General features: G+C 43.3%; 1 protein-coding gene across 3 annotated transcripts in view; it reads right to left on the reverse strand.

Moving 5' to 3' along the window:
* CEP72 (centrosomal protein 72) overlaps nt 1–20049 on the reverse strand; it is a 46008-nt gene extending 25959 nt beyond the window's left edge. Inside the window, exons 1-8 of one of the 3 annotated variants that reach the window (XM_019539711.1) lie at nt 19936–20048; nt 16527–16654; nt 13399–13591; nt 10828–10942; nt 10165–10343; nt 8545–8657; nt 3448–3499; nt 2574–2783 (exon numbers count right to left, since the gene is read on the reverse strand). In XM_019539711.1, the coding sequence (XP_019395256.1) occupies nt 2574–2783; nt 3448–3499; nt 8545–8657; nt 10165–10343; nt 10828–10942; nt 13399–13591; nt 16527–16654; nt 19936–19996 (1051 nt within the window). In that variant the 5' untranslated portion in view covers nt 19997–20048. Of the gene's footprint in view, nt 1–2573; nt 2784–3447; nt 3500–8544; nt 8658–10164; nt 10344–10827; nt 10943–13398; nt 13592–16526; nt 16655–19935 lie in introns of all 3 variants that reach the window. The other 2 variants (XM_019539721.1, XM_019539716.1) reach the window with 2 other exon arrangements.
* Between the last annotated feature and the right edge of the window lie 4610 nt (nt 20050–24659).

Below are 24659 nucleotides of genomic sequence, written 5' to 3' on the forward strand. Positions count from 1 at the left end.
TTCTGTAGTTTTTATGTCTTGTGTTATGCGTTGGTGCAATACCTGGCACCCTGGGCCTCTAGGACACTATTGTTATATAATTATTATATATAATTGATAATTATAATTAAAACCCTGTTAATAAAACCTTATTAAAACTCTATAATGCTACCACCTTGGATTAAGATATGTTATTGAGAGAACAAGAAAAGTATTGTAAAAAGTATGTTATTGAATTAATTTTTTTTTAAAAGGAAAACAAAAAACAAAAAAACCTTGCCTCTGGTAAATAAGATAGAAGTCCTAACTTAAATTAGAAAAACAATAGTCTCTGGTTTATTGCAAACATGATGGCAAGCCAGAAGAAGAAAAGGTTTTTTTAAATGGTTGTATAATAACCATTGCCTAACAATCTTCATTACTGGCTTGCTACTTTGGGGTCTTTACCACAAATGCAATTTCATAAAGATAGCATTTAAACATTCTAAAGTACAGGCTTTCATGTACATACAGTTTTTTCCAGAATCAATGGAGACTGAACTTAAGTTAACCAGACGGCCATGACCAGATGAATGTAGCCATGCAGTATGTGGTGCTACAGACACGTCTGCAGTGCCACATACCACACATTCAGCTGTTCTCCACACTGCAAAGGAGCACAAGGGCTTGTTGGGGTTGGATATCCAGGGGTCAAAAAATTCTGCACCAAAGAAAAAGGTGTAGTGATGCACACGGGGGCAGCACATGCTATTTGGCAACTGAGGAGAGAATTAATTTTATGAAGTACAATCCTTGTTAAAGGGTGAATCTATATAGCACTAACTAGAAAAATCCACTAGATGGTGCCATAGCCATGGACCACACTTTCCTCCAGAAAGTGTTGATGCTGCACAGAGCATCTCATCTACACTGCATTTGAGACAATGTCTTCACTGAAAAGTTTTTATACTAAGATTGTTGTCTTGGTGAAAAGCCTAAGGGAGACAGAGCACAACTTAGAGCTTATCTCAGTGTAACTAGTCAAATTGTAGACACAGGCTGCTTCTATGGTGAAATCTACTTTTGCTTCATTTGTTTAAGGGGTGTTAAACTTACATCCATCAGATGATCTAAAGGGCTCATAGAGGGGCCAGTACGGCCTACTGCCAAAATCCATAGTATGGAGCCCCACTGGCAATGTGTGTCAATGGTGGGAACTAAATATGGCTATGTAAACCCCCACAACCGCTGCTTGCCTCACTACCACATCCAGCTTTCAAGGACCCCATGGTCTAAATCTAGCCTTGGGGACTGGGTGAATTTGACACCCCTCGCCTATCTCAGTGCTGTTTCCAGAAAAGAGACTTTCATTGTTAATATCCCAGGTCTCCAATTTATCAAAAACCCTTTGAATTTTAACTGTACCCTTCAAAATGTAGACTACCCCTCGTGTTTTTGATCAGTAAACTCTCTCCTTGCATCTAAGTAGGAGAGTTCTGAACCCATTACAGGACCCTGTGAACCTCTGTTTGAGAATTCCTGCCATGCTGACTTTGATCCATTAACTAACTGACTTTACCTACAATTATTCAACCAATTGCCTATCTACTTGATGGCAATTTTATCTAGTCCACATTTCTCCATCTTATTTAGTGGACAGGCATAAGAGGCTGTGCCAAAAACATCTATAATAAAGTGTATATATATTTGCTCACCTCATTCCCTTCCTCAACTGCACTACTTACCTTTCAGGAAGGAAATCAATCTGATTTGGTTTGACTAGTTTTTAATAAATCCATGTTGGATGCTTGTGGTCATCCCTTCTCTTTCTAAATATTTGTAAATTTATTGTTTTGTAATGAGGTCTTGTGTGTTCCCAAGTGTTGGAGTTAGGCTGATTGATCTGTGATTCCAGGGGTCCTCCTTTTTTCCCTTTTTAAAAAGGACACTTCCCTTCTTTCATCCTCTGGGACCCTACCTGTCATCCATGCATTCATGAATATTACTGCCAGTGGCATTGAGATTTTCTTTCTGCCTGTTCCAATATCCAATACAGCCCCTACTCTAAGATGGAGGGCTCTAAAAGAGTAGTTTAACTTAGGTAGCTGCTGCATGACTACCTATGAGTTGTCCTGTAACCCAGAACAGCTGAATGAGAAGTCATGGTTCTTCCCCCTCCTACCCTGGGCTGCAAGGTTGGGAGAGGTCATGGGACCACAAACACTAGTCCCATGCTGTTTCTGTGCAAGGGAGCCTTGCAGTTCCAATTATGATGTCTGCATGCCATTAGGCAAAGGTACAGGGGGAAGATGCAATGGTCCATCAACCATCTGGTCAATAAAAATGCGCACAAGATGTATTTTTAAGTTGATTTTTAAGAGTTCACAGTCTGAGTCAGAGTAATTGTATGCGACTTTGAAGAAAACTGTGAAATTTATTGCTTTTTTTAGTTTGATTTGCATTTTACTAAAGATTAAAAGTACTTCTAAAACAACAACAAAAGTAGCAGTAGAACTGCTATAGCAATATACATACTGCTATAACCAGACATTTCCATATAAATATGCATACAAGTTTTGCACTGTTGAGGTTAACTGAACAAGAATGGTGGTTACCTGGATGGGGCGTGAAGTTAGCACAGGCTCTGATTTTCCTGTAAGCTTCAGCCTCATCCAGAAACTTCAGATTAGGGTCTCCCTTGGGAGGATCTTGAGTCTTGTTTTCTGAAAACGTTACTTTGCTATTTTTCCTTTTCTCAAAGCCCTGCTTAATGATATTTTGTTCAACAGCTGGAGTTGGTGAACAGTAAGGTAAACTTCTATACTCTAGCACAAAAAGAGATGTTTTAGAAATTTATTTTATTTCCTTAAATTACAACATAGGAAGCAATGTGTTCGTGTGTGTGTGTGCGTACATGCACATCCTGAAAGATGTAAGAAAAAAATCATTGATAAAGAATCACCAAAGCAATTTTCATTTAAAAAGTGTAGTAAATTTAATATCTGGTGGGGGTGGGGGGGAAGAGGATGAGCTAAAATTAATGAAAATTGTTAGTGCTTATTCAAGAAACTGGGTGTTTATTGCTTCTCTAGCTTTTCCATACTTCTGAAAGGCAAGGGATGCTGAATCATTGCATAACGTATGGACATGAAATGTTTTCAAACTACAGAACTAACGAGTAACTTTATTTTTTGTGATAAGTGTCAATTACTAACATGAAATCAATAATCAAAAGCTAGAATCAATTATTTTATCTTAATGCTGGGTGAAACCCTTACCCTTGATTTGTCAATAAGCTTACTGTAGCCAAATACAGTAAAATTAATAGTATGACACAAGTAGCCCTTTTAAATTTGACTGGCCTATTATTGACAAATGAGGTTACAAACTACTTAACCTTTGTGTGGTTAGGGCACAGAAAATTGTTTGTATAATTTAACATACACAATAAACATAAAGCACAAAGTGAACACAGAACATAATTGTTACCTTCATCAGCATCCTGAAATTTTGACGTCTTTCTGTTCTCGGAACTAACATCCTAGATTTAAACATATTCATGCATAGTAAGTAGAAAGCATATAGTCATCAAAAACTGTACAAGAAATGTGATGGTTATGTGTTGAAACAGGGTTTACCAGATTTGTTTTCCTTCATTAAATCACATTAAATTGTTTTGTTTCAGCATCTGCTAATGCTAAGTTTGCAGGGCTCAAAAGTTTCTAGATAAAGTAAAAATCACTGAAAGGAGAGCTGGTTGACTTTTCCTACAGAAAAGAAAAAAAGCTTAACCTTTGAAAATAATTCCTTCTTTATCATAAGCATCCAATATAGATTTCTCTATTTTTTCTGCTGTTTTAGGAATATCCATAGAATTGAGGATTCAGGACAGCTTGGTAATGGTGATACCTATTGAAAAATATTCTGCTTTTAAGTGTCAAGATATTTGTATTTTTGAATTCTACCCATGTTCTGTTAGTGGTTTAAGATCCAGAGCAGTTTTTGGGATGAATTTATTTTCAAAAGTTTCTAGCCCACTTTCAAAGCAAACTTTATCACCATTTGGATCCCAAATACCCAAGACTTAAAGCTTCTCTACTTGGAGAGCTAACTGCACAGTAAACTAGAATGTGAATTTACAGTGCACTAAATACTTTGCACTAACTCCCTGTGCAGGCACTCCTACTGAGTGCTTAATGGGTGTTTAATGCAAAGCAATAAACTCAAGGACATATTGTGCTGGAGTTTATTGTTCCTGGATGCTGCATTTATATGTGCACTTGGGACTACAGCACACTGAGCCGGGTTGGAGCAGCTCTGACTGGCAGCGGGCCTGGGGGTCAGCCTGCCAACCTGGGACTGCTCTCACCTGGCTCAACGTGCTGCGGCAGGGCTGGCTGGGGCATGAGGGTGCTTCACTGCGGGGCTAATTGGCAAGCAGCCCCGACACTGAAGCACCCTTGTGCCCCAGCCATCCCTGTCAGCATGTGTGCTGCTGTGCAGTAAAAAATGTCACTTCAGGATACTACTTGTATTTAAAAGTACTAACCTACAGCAGTGTTTATTAGTTTATTGAGACCTAATAGAGACAAACATGTAGACACAGAAGCTTTACTGCGGGGCTAACTAGTCAGCTCTGAAATAAATGTCTCATATAGTTGCGCTCAATGAAAAGCAGTATAATAAATTTTCACATTCAAGATGTGTGTAAAATAGTTGGAGGTGCTTACTGCACAAATCATGTCTCCATGCGGCCCATTAACTGTACATCATGCTAAAAAAAACATATAAATCTATTTGACATATTGTACTTGGAAACATTTACTGTATTTATCTGAATCCAAGACAACTTTAAATTTAAGACGGTGCCCCAAAAGATTCTATATGTGGAAAAATTATGAATGTGTTATAATTTTCCAGGTATAAAATCTAATTATTGGAGGGTAGTCTTAAATTTGTTCCCCCACAGCTATAGTAAGGAAAGCAGCAGCAGGGGGTCACAAGGGTAAGGAATCCAGGCACCTCCTTGCCCTCTGCCCCCCCACTTCTTCCTCCTGCAGCTCACCTGCACCCCCAATCCCTGAGCCCCACAGCCTCTGCCCTAGCACCTTCTCCCACAGCCCCTGCAACTCTCTTCCCCACTGTCCCACTCCCCACCTATGCCCTATACCCTCTGCCCCCTTCCCCTCTACTCCCTACAACCTGTGTTCCCTTTCCCCTCTCCTACCATCAGACACAGCTCCAGCTGTATTTCCTTCTGGGGCACAAAGTATATAGAGGTGCAGGCTGGAGCTGCACCAGTGCTGATTGGGCAGGGAGGAGACAGAGCCTTCAAGTACTTTTTACCTGGGAGGGACTGATCCAGAGCCACACCTGACACTAAGGGAGGGAAGGGGACAGAGGCTGTGTGGTACAGGCGGCAGGCAGCTCCTGTGGCTCTGACTCCAGCCCCGATCAAGACTCAGGCCTGGAGTCAGAGCCAGAACAACCACCTTCCTCCTCCTCTGCCTTGTACTCAAATCCAAGATAAGGAGATTTTTTTCTCCATGCTCAATGGGGAAAATATACCTCATCTTGGATTCAAGTAATATGGTACTTGTTGGAAGTGGTTGGTTGGCACCTCCACCTACATTTTCTCACTCCCCCTCCACTTCATGAGAGAGATGAAAAGAGAGCTTCTAAAATGATAAAGACAACAGGCAGTTCTACAGGCAGAGAAGTCACTTTTTACAAAATATTTCACTGTTCCAATGCAGTGAAATTTACTGAATATTTGTTGACCCTAAAATGATGCAAAATTTCAGGGGGTTACTGAAAAAGTAATTCCACTTTCATAGGCTTTGTTTTCTTCTCTGAGGTGTTTAAGGTAGGTGGCTAATCTTTCATGGTGCTAGTACAGAGAATGTGTTTGAGACTCTGAATGAGGGCTCTCTCTTTCTGGTCATCTGCAGTCCTTGTACACAATTTGCTTGGGGCAACTGATTGATGGGAACCTTGGAAGTGGCATAAATATTCTTTTTCCTGTCTCTCTGCTTATTTATATCATTGTCACTCATTTTAGGGACACTGCAGAGGAGCTAGAGGAATCAGGAAAACTTTGGGTTTGGCTGCTACTTTCTCATACATATTTAATGTGTGTGTGTATAATGTATTAAATATAGATGCCTTGTATGAGAAAAATCCCGGTTTGGATGACTTCCATTTGGCTTGATAATCAGCCTCACAGGACTGCACTTATTTCTTTAGTACAGGTTGTTGATTATTTTTGCCTACTAACAGGAAAAGCAGACGTGCTGGGATTTCTGCAAGTGACTGTCATCTCCGAAACAATATGTTTTATGGCACAGCACATCTGTAACCACTGGCTCTTTTCTGCTTCTCCTTGTTCTCTTTATTTCCTCCATTCACTGGCTCAGTGTTTCAGTACAACAAATCGTTGGTTCTTTGAGCAGTTCCGGTGATGCCAGTGACCTGCTACCACCATTTTTTAATTATTTAGAGAGAAGGTTCAGGCTGGACATCAGGAGACATTACTTTACAGTTAGGGCTGCCAGGCTCTGGAATGGGCTCCCAAGTGAGGTGGTGCTCTCTCCTACCTTGGGGGTCTTCAAGAGGAGGCTGGACAGATATTTGGCTGGGGTGATATGACCCCAGCACCTGTTCCTGCCCCGGGCAGGGGGTCAGACCTGATGATCTGTTTAGGTCCCTTCTGACCGCAAGTACTATGGTACTATGATTTAGGTACATTCGTATCTTACTTTTTTCTCCAGCTTCTCTTTTGAGAATTAGTATGAGTCTCTTACTGTCTTTAAGTACAATTTTTGCCCTATAATTCCTGGACTGTCCCTCCTAACCTCCACTGCTTTAAATAATAACTATCTCACAAAAAAAAATCTTAGATGTGACTTTGAGGTTAAGAAACTTGGGTATTTCTAACCTGAAAAATGGAGGCCTGACTGTAGTATGGATGGGCTTTAATCTAAAGCCTGTATCAGCCACTGGAGTACATAAACTTTTGGGGGGCTTGAGCTACTTACTCAGATTACTGGCCCATACTCCATAGCTCTACTGCAACTGGAATCTCTGCTAGCCAAATTAATGCTAGGAAGGGAAAACCTCTCTCTGCTACAAACACATTAATTTTGCTGGAGATATAAAAAACTTGGTTTCTGTCAGCACATGAAAGGAAGTCAACTGTACCACAGACAGCCCTCCGAAAACACCCAGCCTCCAGACCTCATTTAAATCTGATATCAGTCACCCTAGGAATACTGCTTGTTTAAAAAAATGTAAGGCAAGAACAAAAGGTTGTGGTAGTCAATGATCCAAACAGTAATGGGTTTTGGCAGTACTCAGAACCTTGAATAGCACACAGTTTCTACCACTAGCAACTGGCAGTTAGCAATGTCTCTAAAAGTACAGAAGTAATATGGTCCTTGTGCTGAACCTGGAATATAACCTGCACTAGTCTTTTTCCCCACGCAGTAATATGTATTTAGAAGAAATGGTTATGCCAAAGTTGAAGTGCTTTTGGTTTAAAAGGAACAGTTATTCTCCATGAACAGAAGCTAGGCTTTAGAACTTGCTCTCCTCTTGACCCAGAAGAGCGTGGAGCTCTGTTGACCTTTAAGGTTACTAGAAAGAAGCCTAAGTAGGAACATTAGATCTGTTTGTATTGATCTTATTTTTTAAGAGTTGTCAAAGGCACTAATGATAACAAATTTTTAAATGATTATAGGAGCTTGTGGCTCCAAGCATTAACAATTATACTGCCTGCAATTTGGCAGCTATCAGTTGAGTGCTAATTTGGCATCAAAACCAACCTGCACACTGATAATTGAATGAATTAATGGTTTATTGCTTTGGTTTTTCATTTGCATCCGCCCAGTACAGCCAAAGATTTTTTTATTTTTTTTTTATCTGTCAAGCACTGAACCAGCCAAGCAATAAAAGCAGAGCTCCATTCCGTACTTCATTTTACTTTCTCTAAAATTAACTGGTCCAAAATGCAAAGGGAGTGTCAAAATTTCCAATTTTTCTACCATTGATGCAGCTCTATGGGTGGCAGGCATTATTAGGCATGTTAGATTAACTATCTCACCATGTACAGAGCAGGTCTTAATGAGATCACAATTAAAACAGTGGCAGCTACCAGAAGTGTGTCATCAGCACAAGAGTCACCAATCCTGTTTCTGCCAAGGGAGCTGAACTGATGGTAGCAACAGGAAAAAATTTTATTATCTGGTAAAGACAAGGACAAAGTAATAAGGAAAGAGAGATAACAGAGGTGAAGACAGGGGCAGACTGATAACATGGATCAAGATTCTTCTCACACCAGTACAACATATCTTGCTTGGAACCTCAGAAGCACACCAGGTCACAATATAAGCCAATATTATCAACTGCACTAAGGCCAATATACCAGGCAAGGACTAGGTTCAGACATTCAAGAGCATGTCCCTTATACCCAAAGGATACACATACACATAAGATTGCACCTAAGTATTTATAGTGCTTTTGCCTGAAACCTCTATAGTATCTGTATGCCAGACAATACTGGAAGGCAATTCAACATGTTTTAGTAGCCTTTTTTACCACAGGCATATTTGCTTGTTGTTGTTTCCATGTTTGTCGGCTGGTGGGTCTAACATCAGGCTTCTGATTTTTGATAAGGTCCTTATCATCAATTTCACGGATGCCTTAGGAAATAATAGATTTCATTAAAATTTTAGGATTTTTATAAAAATGTTACACTACAGTTTAACAGCATTGCAATATAATAAGCTATACACATTGTTGTAAAACATTGTAAAATTTTACGGCAGTTTATCTGCAGTCTCACTGCAGTCTGTACCTGACTGGCTTTTATATATTTCAGTGTTTTGAAGATATTTTATAAAAATACTGAAAGGATTCAATTTGTGTAGTATTTCAAAAGCACAATTAACAAAAACTTTTCTTCCCCATCGTTGACATGGAACTGTACCTAGAGGGCAGAAGTGTGCAAGGAATTCCTTGACAGCACTCAATTCATGCAAGGAATTGGAGGAAAGGTAATGAAAATGGAAAAAGAGGAGTCAGTATACGGTGCACCTGGATTTCTGAAGTTCTACTAGTCTGAGAAATCAAATCTCCTAGTACTTCCAAAGGGGTCACATCCACCATATTCACTGAAAGAAAAATGCAGAGCCAGTGATAGCTACTTTGGACAGTAGCTATCCAACATATAGGAACAGCCCAAGTTGAAAGTGAAAGGGCCTGGACTTCTTAGGATTTCTGGAAAAAAATATCATTTTCTCTCATGTGTAGAATGCCTACACTTAAAATATGCTCCTTGTTTTTTGGGAAGGCAGAATAAAGAGAGAAAAGATTTTTCCTTGCAGCATAGAACAGGGTCAGAGCCTAATCTTTAGTTGACTTGCCCCCCCTTTTCCTGCTTAACTAAAAGCTGAAACCCTAGCTGCTATTGAAGATTGGTTTCCATGGGTGGATCTATGTTCTTTGAAAAGAGCCAAGTCTCTAGGGCTGTGAAATAGGAGATGAGAGGCAAGGAACAGCTAGCAGACAACATCATTTCCCTAAGAAGGGCTAACTTAGTTAGTGGAACAGCAAGACTATTAAAAAGGAGAGACAATTGTTAACACCTGTGGGGTGAAGAACAATAAACCATTAAGTCAACTGACTCCTGCAGCCGCCTGAACAGTAATGCCACTACTGCACTACAAAGCAAGAATGCATCTTTTCTGGGCAGAAAATCAGCTTTCCTGCTTAAGATGGGCACCCCAATTTTGTGGGGCTGATTTTTTGGGAACAGGTATATGTGGTATGGGAGTAAACAGGGTATTAATATTCCATGAAGGAAAAATATTACAAAGGATTTAGTCTATGATTTTTAGACTGAGTATTCTGCAAATTTTCTACTGGGGGTGTGTCAGGAGACAGCAGAAGTTTTATTAATTTTTAAAGCAGTCTTCAATCAAATATGGAATACTGATAGCATGCCAATCTGGTTTAGAAATGTGTGTTGCTTCCATGTAAGCAAAGTAGGTGGAGTGTATTAAATTCTAATCCAATGTATTTTGAAAATATTGGAAAAGACATACAGAAGTTAGGGCCTTTAAAAATTGAAAAACATCATGTTCAACTTCTCAGTAAATATGAAAATGTTTATGGGGGAGGAAAGACTGCAAAAGTAAATCAACATACTTTGTAAAGTGTGAAATTCAACTTCAGGGTCCTTCTTAGCAGATCCAGTTATTCTAGGAGGTTTACTCAAGTCCCATTCACACTTTGCAATTAAGTTTAGTACTGCTTCATCTTCTTCATCCAACACTGAACACTTTTTTGACATGGAGTGAATGTACTGTACCCTTGCTGGGCCAGGTCTGTTAAAGAAAAAGATGCTGTAAAACTTCTTCACTTTATTGCTTTGGCATTTAGCACTGCTTCTTTTTAAATTATGTAATGGACAAGTCATTCCTTTACTAGGTTAAAAAAACCCCTCACACAAGGTACCGGATTATAGGAAATACCTTCTTGTGAGTCACTTACTAGACTGGAACTCAGGAGACTGACTTTCAATTCCTAGTTCTACCCAAGATTTTCTATATAAGCTTAGGCAAATTGGTTGATCACTTTGCCTCAGCTTTCTATCTACAAAATGAGGATTATGCTACTTTACTATTACTTTTTGCCAGAATTCTTTCAGAACCCACCTTCAATTCCACTAACTCATACTATAATAATAGTTTTTATTGAAGGAAGAAAACGCATTAAAGCAAGAGTCAGGAACCTATGACCCACAGGCCAGATATGCCCTGGATTCTTGCCTGGTTCTAGATCAAAATCGTTATGTTCATTTGTTCATACCTTTCCATTTCATTCCCTCTTGCTGCTGGTGAAGAATTTTTTAGCTCATATGCATGATCTGTAGCAAAATGCAACAGCGATGCTTTTCGTTCACTGTCTCTCACTGGCCGGTCATCTAGAAAAATAATCCCCACAAAACAGAATCTGTTTCACTAATGTTTTCATTAGGGCATATAACTGAAGGAATTGGAACAGCTCTGCAGAACTTCTAAAGTATTAAGTTAAAAACCAGCTTTAAGTGATACACAGAAAAGGTAGGAATTTTACTGAATCAGAATTAAGGTAAAAAAAGACAAAAATTAAATTCTTACTTTTGTGAATACCGGCAGTAGCAAAAACAAGTGCCTGAACTTAGGCTAATATTTTTAGAACAGAGCTTTCCAATTGGTGGTCCATGGGCTGTGTGTTGCCTGCAAGGGATTAAGTTGCAGCCCCTAGGCCCAACTGCCGCTTTCCCATTTGATCCAGCTGCAAAAGTGGCCAGAGTCTCCAGGCTCCCCCTTCCTCTTCAGCTTCTGCTTCCTGCCTGCACCTCAGGGATTGAGGCACAGTGCAGAGTGGTTTGGCACACTGAAGGTAAACCTGGGTATGTGGGGCAGTAATATGTAAAAGAGGTGGGTGCAGTGCCAACTAAGGGAGCGTCTACCAAGACTCACAGTACTACAGTCGGGCATACCCATGAGACATATCCATGAGGGAACATAGTGCAGTAGTCAGAGGGGCATCCATGTGGGTGCACACTGCAGCAGTGGGGGGCATTTGTGGTGTAGTGGTGGCTTAGAAGTGAGGCCTACCATGGTGTAGTGGTGTGTTTGGTTGCTGGTTGCTTAGAAATTGGACGACCCTTTTCTTAGATGATACTGCACCACCATCATTGTAGGGTGGGGAAAATATATTTTGGTGTCTTTTTTATTTAATTTGGATACTAAAGAAGGAAGTACTATTTCTGGATTTATTTTTGGGAAACATTTACCTTCATCTGAATCCTACATCAGAATAGCATGATTCTCTTGGTCCTGATAGTAATTTCTGGAAGGCTATAGAGAGCAGCAGGTCAGCAACTGTTGATTTACCTGGGCAGGTCTTTGTTTTTTGGACCTACCCAGGATATAAGGCAGTCAGGAAATGAAGCTTGGGAATAGCCAAGTCTGGAGAAAAGGTTTTCTGCTGGGGTTTACAGCATGGAAATTTGGAATTGCCTCTTTGTTAATAAAATCAGAGCCCAAGAAAAGTGACTTTCTGGTAAAATCCCACTGCCATTAAATTCAAGGGCAAAAATTCTACTGACTCCAGTGGGGCCACGATTTCTCCCTTCAGCTTTAAAATGTACTTTATACTTGAAAGCAGATGATGATTCTACTCGCACAGACATAAGTGAGTAAATTGCCTGCTACGAAAATCTGCTTTGAAGCCTGCTCAGAAAGGAAAACTGCATCTATAAAACCAATGCATGGATAAAATTTGAACAATTAACTAGTGAACAAATAAGAGACGACTAGCAGCAATAAAAGGGAGGGAAAGACTAGCATGTACTTTTTTCTTCCAATAAACCTTTTGTTGAAGTAATTTAGTTGGACATTCTCAGTGTTCCCCTTCTCAGGATCCTCATATCTTTACTTTGGTGAAAACAATGTATTGGTAGCAGAAGACAGGCAAACTTCTTCTGTTGAAAATAGTTCATTGTTCTTAATTTAGCAAGTGGAAAAGAATCATCATGTGATTTTTTTTTTTAAGTAGTTAGCTCTGTGAACCTATCCAACAATTATACCCAAAAGAGAAACTGGCACAGTTTCCTAAATAGGGCAGGATATGTCTTTCTTCCCTAAGTACCCACTAGTCACATAGTTCAGCTGTTAGCACAGGCTTGTTATCAAGAAGCCTGAAATCCAAATACATGCAAGAAAGGAAATGATTAAGATTTTGTATTGAAGCATTTACGTATTCACTTAATTTGTAAGCTAGTTCTGTGCATATCTGTGCATCTAATAAATCAAATTATAGATTAATAAAAATGCAAGTGTAAATACAGAACAAAACATTTCAGAGTGTTTACTCAGAACTCTTGCTGAAAACATCTTTACTCAGAGAAATCATTTGGCACTTTCAACACACAGATGATAAAATAGGGAGTCTATAGCCCTTAGACTTGGCCTTGTTCTACTACCTACTACCACTATAGTCAATAGTAAGAACTCCATTGACTCCACTGGATTACTGTTACACCAATACAGAGCATCTCTCAAAAATCACACTAAGTCTGTAAAACTATTTGATACTCATAGGTCATTTATAATTTGATTTTTGAATGATCTGTTGTTATTAAATAACATCCCATACATCTATAAGGGACTTCTGAGCACATTGTCTTCACAATTTCCATTACCTTTTATGTGTCTGCAACAGCTAGCATACCTATTGATCATTGGCACTAGCTGTGGCATGCTTCCTAGCATGCACTTTGCCGTTCACATATATATTTTTAAAACAAAAAGTTATCTTCATAAAAAGTGTCAAACACTGTTATGTAAAAACAAAGTATTTTGAGCAATATCCTGTTCTGTTTCTACGTACCTAATCGCCTCAGGTTAGGCAGCATGTGCACAACAAAAAGACGATAATCTGATTCATTTTTAATAACGGGGTTCAATCGAAGGTCCACTTCCTTGAGTGTAGTTAAGCTATGAAGTCGGAATACTTCTGAAAGTGATGTGATTTGATTGTAGTAAAGATTAAGCTTTTCTAAAAATGTTAGGTATTGAATCCCCTGTTAACAGATACAAAATAGAAACCAAATAAGGTTGTACTTTGTTTTCATGGTGAAATGCCTGGGGTCCCTGAGGGAAATCCAAACCAGGCAGCCCAAAGCTGAAAGCTGTTACCACTTGACTCAGTAGCTATTCAGTGGTTTCTGTAAAATGACTTGCTGGTCTCAAGCCAAGATCCAGTGCACATATTCACAATTTTAAAAGACTTCCCAAACCCATGCAAACTATAAGTGATATTATCAAATTTTCCTTCGGGCTCTATCAGACACTTAAACAATTTTCCTGCAGAAAAGGGTTGCATCTCGGAGACAGCAAAATATGGGGAATGACTGAACCGTTACTGTTCATGCTATACGATCTTCATAACGATAGAATCCTTCCATCTTCTGGGGACATCTTTAAACATTTTTAAGTTAAAATATTTGTTAAACAAAATGAACTAGTTTAAAAGTGGTAAGATTTAAATATGAATTAAAGATATCTTACTATTAATGTATATCAAGCTGAGCTATGCAAGGTATCAAGAAGAGAGACAGACTGTAACAAGCTCTTTTTCCTCCCCCACACCTTCAGTCTCCATTATAGGGGAGAAAGGAAAGAGCCCTTTAAGAGAGATAAGATAGGCTGGGAGGTCCCTTCTCTTTGAGAGAGATAAAGAGAAGGGTCTTAGCAATGAGGAGCAGAAGTGCTTTGACAGAGGAAGAAGACAGTCTGCCAAAAAAGGACTAGCTCAGAGTCCTGACTAAGTTTGGGAAAAACTCATTGGCTGTGTCCACATGACAGAGAGAGAGAGAGAGAGAGAGAGAGAGAGAGAGAGTGTGTGTGTGCGTGTTGTGGTGTCTCAATGGAGTCTGCGATACCACAGAAGGCAAAAAATGTTCCCTGTGCTGCATATTTGCAGTGAGGACTCTAAATCTGAAAGGGGGAATTCTGGTATCAAAAAAAAATATATGCACTGGAAAAAAGCAGCAAAAGGCACACTTCTGGAGTATGCCCAGAAGCAACTGGAGATGTTCTGGCAGCTGGCACAGAACCAGCCTGGTTTGGTGTAAAGGTGTACGCCAGCAAACCAGGCTAGGCCGGCTCCATGCTGCCACATGCAGCTTCTGGGACTCGGCCAGGGCCACGCACCACTGGGGAACTCTGCCTGCTACAAGCCATGCCCTGCTTTTATTTTTTCTGGCAAGCCGAGGCAGCATGCTGGAGCAGCAGGGGAACACAGCAGCTGTAGAGATGCTCTGGCTGTCTGCCAGAGCATCTCCTTGGAGGACCCAGCCTCCATTTGTTTCCATGTATGCTCTGAGAGTGCACCCTTAACCACATTTTTTCAGTGCATTTTTTCTGGATACCAGAATTCCCCGCTATCAAATTTAGAACCCACACTACAAATATGCAGTGTATAGAATTTTGTGTATGTGATGGGCTGGGGGTGGCAGCAGGAGTGAGAGTGAGATGTGGGGAGGGAAGAAGGGAGGTGGTACTCTAAGTAGAAGTGGCTGTCAGAGCTGGGCTTAAAGCTCCCCCTGTATCCCCAGAGCAGCCTACAGAGGGAGGGTGGCCTGGAATGGAAGGGGCTTGCCCAGGCCAGTTCTTCAGCACCAGTCAAGAGCTTCTCAGGAAGGGCATGGGGATCACTGGGGTCTGGGCACAGGCACAGGAAGCAGAATAGCAGGGGCTGGCACTGATCAGAGCTACAAAGCACTGGGTGGAACAGCTGCAGCTGAACTCATGTCCTGGTGCAGGGAGGGAGTTACTGCAAGGAGGGAGCAAATGAGGATTGTGAGTGAAGGGCACTGGCAGGGCTGTGGGTTGCGAGTGAGGGGCAAGGGCATGGGTAGGGCACCAGCATACCAATGCTGCTCAGCACCACAAGGCAGCTGTGGGGACAAATGCAGCTGAACCTGCACTGCGGTGAGCAAAGAGGGCAGGAGGAGCTCTGATTTCCTATGATAAAAAAAGCAAAAGCCAAAATATATAGGTATTTAGAATGTATTTTATTATAATGACCGAGGCAGTAGTAGGCTTCCAAATTGTGTTAAACTTGCAAATATATCAATAAAACATTGTGCTCAACTGATACCTGTATATATAGTGACGTTTCATTTTAATTGTGGAAAAACATGGACTTCATGTTTTTTAATCAGAGAATCTGGGTTTCTTTTTAAATCAGAGAATTTTCAATTTTTTTAACAGAAAAAACTAGGATCCCTGCTGGTGAGGGAAGTGGGGGACTCAGGTAGAGAAGCCTGCCCAGGGCTGGCACTGGGAACCCAGATGGAGGGCAGACAACATGGCTGACTTCCTTACCGTTTGGAGACAGGAGGACATGCCCTGACAGTTCAAAGTGGGCCACCACACTGAAAACATCTTCCAGGTGATAGCTGCCCAGATGGCAGAGTGGGGGCACCAAAAGACATGGCAGCAATGCCACACAAAGGCTAACTGTGCAGCCACAGGCAGCTGGCCCAGAGGTACAGGTGGGTCTGCTGTAGTGCCCGTACCACAGCCCAGGTGGCCATGTGATCCCCATCCAGGTCTGGCAGGCACATAGCCATGTTGCAGGTGGCAGCAGCCCCCGCTGCCAGACTGTTGCAGTGCGTAGAGGATGCAGGGGTCACTCTGGGTTAGGGCTGCTGCAATAGTCCAGCTGGCAGAGGGGGCTAGTGTCCCCAGATGCCAACTGGCTGAGCCTTAGAAACTCCTGAGGGCATGTAGCTCTGAGCTGGTCACCAGGTCAGCTTTTTATACTGCTTTGGCCAGCACCTCCCCCGGCCAAAGATCTGGAAGGAGCTGGGCAAGGTCAGTTTGGTGTGGGGCAAACTGTGCCACTTGGGGCAAAATACACATTTAGACACATGTGCTGAGGCACAAATCTTAAAACCTAAACTTATTTCACTGTGTTTTCCTTCAGCGAATCATAAAAAAACTACTTACCTCCAAGCTAACCAATGCATTGCGAGAGAGGTCTAGGGATTTTAGGCGAGTGAAATTTTTCAGAGCATTTCCTAGATGGGTAATCTTTTCATGATAAGTTCCAGGGAGAGACAATGACCGGACATCAGCTAGAGTAAAAAGAGAAAAATTCTGAAACGTGAATATATTTATCACTCTAAAAAAGAGATGAAGATATGATTCCTTCTCATTTTAATATGAAATCCACCTGATATTACAGGGATATGCAATGCAAAATGTATCTGCTTAGTCTTTCTGTGCTATTAGTTGCGGGGGGGGAGGGGTGTGTGCATGCACTGACAGAGAGAAAGCTTTGTTACCAACAGGCAGAGATGGTATTTTGTGGCTCGTTTAGGACTAGACTTTTTTCTTAAAGCATTTGGTATTACACTGCTTGTAGCAGCTATACAGGGGAATGAGAGAAGCATCCCATACACAGGTACCCACCAGGCACAAATCATGGGGAAAGCCCCACAGAAAACAACAATTTGTATTTTTGTGTTCTCAAACTCTGTGCAATTTGTGAGGCCAAAAGTATAATGCAAATTGTTTCCTGCGCTACAGTTACCTTTATAATAATTTATTTAGTATACATTTTTTTTTCAACTAAGCAGACCTGTGACAGGTTATTAAGCCAGTCAGAGCCCATATCCAGAAAGAGACCCAGGCCTGGTGATGCTCAATGTTTTCCATGCCACTGCATAAAGCACCCAGCTCTAGGAGGGAAATTGACAAACCAGCACCCTCCTTCCCTATACAATAAACAGTCAGTCTGGCACTTGGGAATGTATGACATGCCAAGACAGGGCAAGGGAACGGCTATTAAGAAATGGTGGAAGCAGGTATGTCTGAAACCTGGGCCTCTCCGTAGATTAGGGGCCCCTGTGGGATTGGAATTCACAGCCAGATGCTGCTTCCTGTACTTGGGTGTCTAAACCACACCTTTTGGGCATGGGCAACTTGCTTATTCTTCTTTTGAGACATGGATGGAGGCAGAAGTGGTGCTGCCCATGTTTTATAATTAAAAGAATGACTAGTACTCCCCCAGGAAGTGGAACACCTGGGTTCAATTCCCTCCTCAGCCTGAGTGGGTTCAAACCCACACTAGGTGAGAGTGGTGTGCATGTAGTGAGGGTCTCCTCCATCTCTCCTGTTGAAGTAAGGTTACAGTGTGGAAAGAACAAAGTTCATAGGAGAAATGTAAGATTCATGAGGCCAGAGGAAGAGTAAGCAAGAGAGAGCCTAATTTTGTAGCCTAGAGTTGAAGGTAGACCTTAAGGGGATAGATTCTGTTTTTTGTTCCACAGCCATAAAATGTCCTTGAGTTTGAAAGAGATCTCCATCCAGGTGACTTTGCCTAATATTTCTTTCATTAATTGGCAAACAACCTGACTTAGTTTTCCTAGTTAACAGCTATGTTTCTCCTTTACCCTCTAGACCTCTTTTGTCCACACTGATTTTGCAGTCTTTTGCTCACCTTGCAAAACCAAAAATGACTATTCAAGGTGCAAGGACATGGAAGATCAGGCTAATTATGATATGAACCACTGCAAATACCAGATTATGTAAAGTTGTAAAGTACATGGGCATAAAATCAGTGTATGGAAAACCACATTACAACAAATCAAAAAGCGATTGGGAATTACTCAATGTAACTGTTTGTGTGCCTGGTCTCACTTCATGGTAAGCAAAAGATAAATCTATGGTAGCTTACTCTTGCTCAGCTACACCAAATTAGCATTCACTTACTGTGAGCTAGGATTAGATATGCAGACAATTATGTGGACTAGATGAGACATGGAAAATCTCAGCTACCATTTAATTTGTTTGTACATATTTTCACAGTAATCAATTTGATTTTTCTTGGACTTTGAATTAACACTAGAACAGGGCAGGCAATTATTTTGGGCGGAGGGCCACTTACTGAGTTTTGACAAGCCATCAAGGGCTACATGACAGGCAGCCAGGGCCAGATAAATATTAGTTTTCTAAATTTTTTAGTATCCCCGCAGGCCAGATAGAATGGCCTTGCAGGCTGCATCTTGCCTACCCCTGCACTAGACTAAGTGAGAGCAGCACTGACTCAAAGACTCTACTTCTGCTTGAAAACAGGATCTCTCAGCTGTTTCTATAAAAGGTACAAAGCAATGATGTACTAACCACAGTTAGCTGTGGGACAAGAAATGAGGGTAGACTAGCTCCTTAGGAAAAGCATGATAGAAAACCAAAAACCAGTTAACTGGGGTTTGCCTTGTCTAATGTCTATACCAGGAGCCTGCTGTACATGCTTAGAAAAGCTAGAGCTCCAGGCATCATCATATACCTGGCTGAGCAAAACCAGCCCACTACCCAGTTTAGAATCAGAGATGTAAAAGTGGTCTAAAATCGCTCATCCCTTCAAATCACAGCAAGGAAACTTGAGGTTAGATAATGGGGTAAAGTTTTTCACTAGAAGGGTAGCACAGACAACGTGTAGGGGAGGCACAGGGGGGCATGTGCCCCCCTGAGATTGGCCGGCGCCAACCAGTGCCCCCGGCCAGAAGCACCTGTCGCAATTCTGGTTTTGCCGCTGGCGATCAGACACTGGCAGCCCCCTAGAGTCAGGAGACAGCTGTTGGCCATAGAGGGTAGTAAAACATTGGAACAGGTTATCCAGACAGGTTGTACGATCTTCCTCCTTGGAGGTTAAGACAAAGCCTTGGCTGAGATAATCAAGTTGGGGCTGGTCCTGCTTTGAGCAGGGGAGTGGCCTCTGTGCCCACCTGAGGTCCCTTCCAGCCCTAGTTTTCTATGATTCTGGCATGACTGGTGAACCAGCCCCCTCAGATCAGGATGCTGTCGCCTTAAAAGCCAATGTCCTGTTATGATATTGATCAGACAGCTGAGATGAAGTTAAGTGACCATGTCAAACCGTGTCAACGTGCGGTCTCTTGGAGGGTACCCCTCCCGTGCAAGTGCGGTAGACCTCTCTCGGGCAACCCTTGTTAGCTGCGACCGTGAGGAGCCATGAGCAGCAAACACGGCTGGCTACAACCACGGATGCCCTCGCCTCGGGTAACAGGGATGGAAGAGGTCGCAGGCCGGGTCGGGCCGCTGCGCGAGGGGGTCGCTCCCCAGGGCAGGCAGAGGCCACCCCGGCCCCAGCTTCGGAGCCGCTCTCCGCCACCGGCCCAAGGCCGTTAGGGAGGCGGCTGCTGTCAATCACGGGCCCGCTTCGCTCTCATTGGCTCACGGAACCTGGCGGGCGGGAGCACCGCCTCCTGCTGCCGGGGTAACGGCTGTAACCGCCAGCTGGGGAAGAGCAGGTCCTGGTCCTTTTCCCTTTCCCTTCATCGGCTCCCCCTTCCCGTCCGGCCTGAAGGCGCCGCACGGCTGCGGGGCGGGAGGTTACCGAGGTTCTGGTGCCGGAGATGAACTCTCTCCCGAACCGCTTCCTCAGTGAGCACCGCCATGGCTTTCAAACACTGCGCATGCGTCGTATCTCGTTTATCCGCCGACGCAACCGCTGATCCTGTAGGGGGTGGGGTGGTCATGCGCACGTGTAGGGTGCTGTGGATATGATCCTGCCGTGCTTGTCTCGGCAAGCGCCTTGCGAGGTAGGCGGGCAGACCGGGCGCGGGGATGCTTGTCCGTTGCAAGCCCTGTCCTCGTGGCCCGTGAAGTGCGGTGTGCGCTTCGCCCGCGCCTCGTGTAAGGGCGGCATCCCGGGGCGGCCCGCTTTTGCCGTGGTCGAGCCCGGCTCTGCTTCCCAGCTCCCTGTGCGAGATGCTGTGAAGGGCCCAGGGGTGGCTTCAGGGCAGGGCTCTGGTCTTTGTGGGCGGGTGGGAGGCAGGAGCCTGGCTGTCCCGAAAGGAAAAAGGGTGTGGGTGGGTCTCAGGCCACAACTTTGGTTCCCAAATCCTCATCTTGGGCTGTTTCATCCTGTCTGTGGCTGAGCTCAGCCTGTTCCTCCTCTTCTCCCTGCAGGCCCAGGGAGTCCAGGGCCCCCTTGCTGTTGGCCACACCTGGATGACTGGTGCCAAGTCTGCTCATAATAAGCAGACTTGGGCTTGTTTTTTTAAAAAAGTTTCTTTAATGTTTTGAGGGCTTCAGGGTTGATAAACACCCTCACTCCCCTCTCTTTGAAATGGGTGGGCTTGTTTTTAAAGGCAGTGCCACTTTTTTTCCTTGCGAGACTTGACAGCGTTGTTGGACAGCCTGTGGCCGAGCAGGTGGGACCTCCCCTCTGCTGAAATCTGATGGACCAGCACATGGCAAGAAACCAATGATTTGCCACCTAAAAGAGCAAGTGAGAAGCTCAACTTCATACCTCCTTGCCTGCTGGGTGAGGCACTCAGCTGGTACAGAGGAAGCAGCCTAGATCGCTGCTGCTTTGGCTTTTTTATATTAAATCATCAGTAGAGAGCAGGGGATAGAAAAAAAATCCTGAAAGCAGGAAAAGGGCCCAAGGGCTCCCAATCCTAACCACTCCCTTTTCCGGGCTGTCTTTCTGGCCCTATGAGTCTTGCATTCTTTGCTACTCTGTGGCTCAGCTTTGACGGGAAGTGAAGAGAAATGCCTCTTCACGAACTCTAGCTTGTAGCCTGCTGTTTAGGACACCAAGGAACAGCTTCAGCCTGAGGAGGGCATAGAAACATATTAAGTAGTACTCTACTATGGTTGTAGGTGGCTAACGGTGGTCCCTCTCCTCAGGTATGGGTTGTAGACCTGTATCTACAGTAGGGAAAATGCCTGTCTTGCACTTTTAACTTGAGCTCCAGGAGGAGGTGGGAGTTCAGCTGCACCCCTTAACATTTCGTGTTGGCTAGCTGTGAAGGTGACTCACACAACATACAGGTCTTTGGATTGCCCTTCTGAGTTGCTATACTTTGGCCATACACATTTATGAGGTGTAGGCAGCTGACTTTGAGTTTTGGATTCAGTCATAAAAGTTAAGATGTCTTATAGATGCCTAACTCATTTTATGGATTTGGCTTGGAAAAGGCATTCTTTTTCTTTCTTTCATTGAATAAATTGATATGGAAACATTGCACTGTATAAGGTGGCAGACACTTTACAAAACTCATGGCTCAAATCTTCCTATATATAATGGGACTTATTATAAACTGTAATTGCTTAAATGCTTGAACTTTTCCTGTTAAACTTTTTACTGAGATTTGTGAATTTCAAGATTCAGTGTTATATGCAACAATGCAAAGTTTGAATTCTGTCTAGACCGGGGTGATCAAGCTTTTGGCCCCATGTGGAAAATGAATGACATGGGGGTGGTGTGCAGGCCAGATGGAGCCCCACATGCCGGAATAGGGCCCCTTGGGACCTCAGCTAGCCCCCGCGCATTGGGATTGGGATTGGGCTCTGCAGTGGTTGGGCCTTGCCACTACCCCCATGTGCTTGGATTGGGCCCTTTGCTGACCCCTGCCAAGCCATAGTTGCTGGGATCAGGTGCCCAATCTAGCTGCAGGATCTGGGACTCCCCACAATTTTGGAAATTTGGCAGCAGGAAAGCATTTCTGCCCCTCCCCCAATTTCTGGACCCATGGGGAGCCCCGTGGGTTGGATGACATGATGCTGGGGGTTGGATATGGGCTAGGGATGCAACACTCGTGGGCTAGGGCAGTGGTTCTCAACTATGTTAGACTCACGGCACTCCTTGGAAAATGACAGCTCTTAGTTTTCACATTGTTTTTGACTATACAAAGATGATGCAGGAATTCTTCTATTGCAAAGAAATATCACAACAGGTCTGAATGTATTTGACACTATGGATTTCTGTTTGAAAACTCTGGTTTTATCTTGTGAGTTACACATAGGTGTATACATTTCTAATATTTCGCAGCACATACCACAACACCACTAAAAGGATTTCATGGCATCCTGGTTGGAAATCAGTGGTCTAGCCAAATACTACAACTATATAATTTGTCTATTTCCTATGGTAAATTTTTATAAATTACTACAATAATTTATACAACAGTTATTAGGGTAAGAAAAATAAATGTTTTTGTTAAAAGATTTAGAAGAAGCTTTAGGTCAGAATGTTTTTAATATTCTCCATTCCTATTTGAAATCTTTGGGTTTATCTTGTGAATCATGTTTGCCCACCTAACAGTGGGGGCATGATGATTGGGAATCACTGTCAGGAACAAAACAGTGGGTACTAACAAGTCTATTAGTAGTCAAATGTGTGATTTTTCTTAACATGGAAATTGTTACCTCTCATGTTTGTGATGGCTAAAGGAATTGTCAAAATATTAGGGCTGTGCAAGGCTTCAGATCCAGGGCCACTTTGGATGCTTCAGTGTCCAAAGCAGCATGCCCGGAGCGAAGCGTGGGCTCAGGTAAGATGTCCGAAGCATTTTGGAAATGCTTTGGATGCTTCAGATGCTGAAAGTGAAAGTTAGAAGAGGGAGGGAGGAAGGCGGGGGGAGGGGGAGCAGGAAGGGAAGACTGATATGTAGGTGGCCAGTGAGAAGGATTTCTCTCTGGCTGCCTTTCCAACGACAGTGTCTGGGTGGAGGGACTTTGAAACAGCATAAAAGCCTCTGTTTGGAGGCATGATGTGCCTTTTCCTAGCTTGTTCCCTCTCAGGAACTGCGTGAGAAAGGACCCCTCAGACTTGAGCATTTCAGCTTGCTTACTTTACTCAGTAGTTGAACTTGCCTGTTCCTTTTTGTTGTTAAAAAGGATTGGGTAGGATTTAGCTTATCTTAGCTTAGTTATTCAGTTACTATTACTATTCAATTCATTTCTTTGAATTTATATTTGCTCTTCTTTTTTTTGAAAAAAGAAAGCTGTGTTTTCCCTTCCAGTGTGATTCCATCACTCTGCAGGGAGGCACACAGATTGCATGCACACACACACACACGAAGAAAAATCAGATATTCGTAGGAGGAGACAGACAGCACATAATTTTTACATAACTCTTAACACTGAAGCAAACAATCAAAGAAGAGTCCAGTGCATGCACGCAACAGAGGGAATAAAACACTATACAAAAGGACTGACACATACACAGACCTTTTGCAGTACAGGAAAGATCAATATGAAGCATGCTGGAAAGGTGGGTGTTAGATCTTCTGGCAGGGGAGGAAGAGGGGAGTAGGGGGAGAGCTAGAGCTGCAAGCCTCCCACCCCCCAAACACAGACACATTCTATTCCCAAGCAGCCATGACATCAGTGCTACCAGTGGAAGCAAGGAGGTGGGAGCAGTGTCTGCACCTGACATCTCTGCACCTGCACCACCTCCGCTCAGTCGAGAAGTAGGCACCACCAGTGGAATTACTGTCTCTTCCACCCCAATTTCATCTCTCAGCGTGAACCTCCCACTGCCAGAGGAGGAGCTGGAGCTAGAACCAGGGATGCTGGGCATGCTGGCTCAAGCAATTCTGGGGACTGAGGAGGAATCAGTTTGTGTTCCACACCCCTCAAGTTTCCCCTAGACCCAGGTCTGCTCTGGAAAGCAGCACCTTGTAGGAGGCTGAGGTTGTGGAGGCAAGTGGGTCAGCTGAGGCAGCTCCTCCTGCTGTTGAGCCTTAGCCTGCCGAGGAGTGGGATAAGGCAGGATCCTCAGCCTCAACCTAGAAGCGGGGGAGTAATATAGTGTGGGAGCATTTTGAGTTGGCAGATGATCCCAGGTTTGCCATCTGCCAGCACTGCTGAAGGCACATGAGCCATGGCAAGAATGTGAGACACTTCCACCACGGCGATGCTACTGCATCTGAGGAGGCAGCACCCCCTTGCTGTTCTTCCTGCTCATCCTGGCACCACTGTGAGTGCCAAAAGGGAAGTTCTCCACTCGCTCCAAACCCCCTTCCCCCCAAAGCAGAGGAAGACCACCCGGAACCAGTGGGGGAAAGGTGGACAGAAAGGGGAGTGCATTCCTAAGGCCAGTGAGATCACCCAGAGCATTGGGGAGATGCTTGCTCTGGATAGCCAGCCCTTCTCCCTAGTTGAGCAGCCAGGGTTCAGGCGATTTGTAGCACTTCTCCCTCATTTTACAAAGTGCCCACATGCACCACCTTTAGCAGATGGTGGTGTCCTCCCTGTATCAGGCATGCAGGGAGTACTTGACGGAGGAGCTGTACAAGGCAGGGCCACAGGTAGCTTTGCACTTCA

The sequence above is a fragment of the Crocodylus porosus genome, unplaced genomic scaffold (assembly GCF_001723895.1).
Source record: "Crocodylus porosus isolate Cpor-Errol unplaced genomic scaffold, CroPor_comp1, whole genome shotgun sequence".
NCBI lineage: Eukaryota > Metazoa > Chordata > Crocodylia > Crocodylidae > Crocodylus > Crocodylus porosus.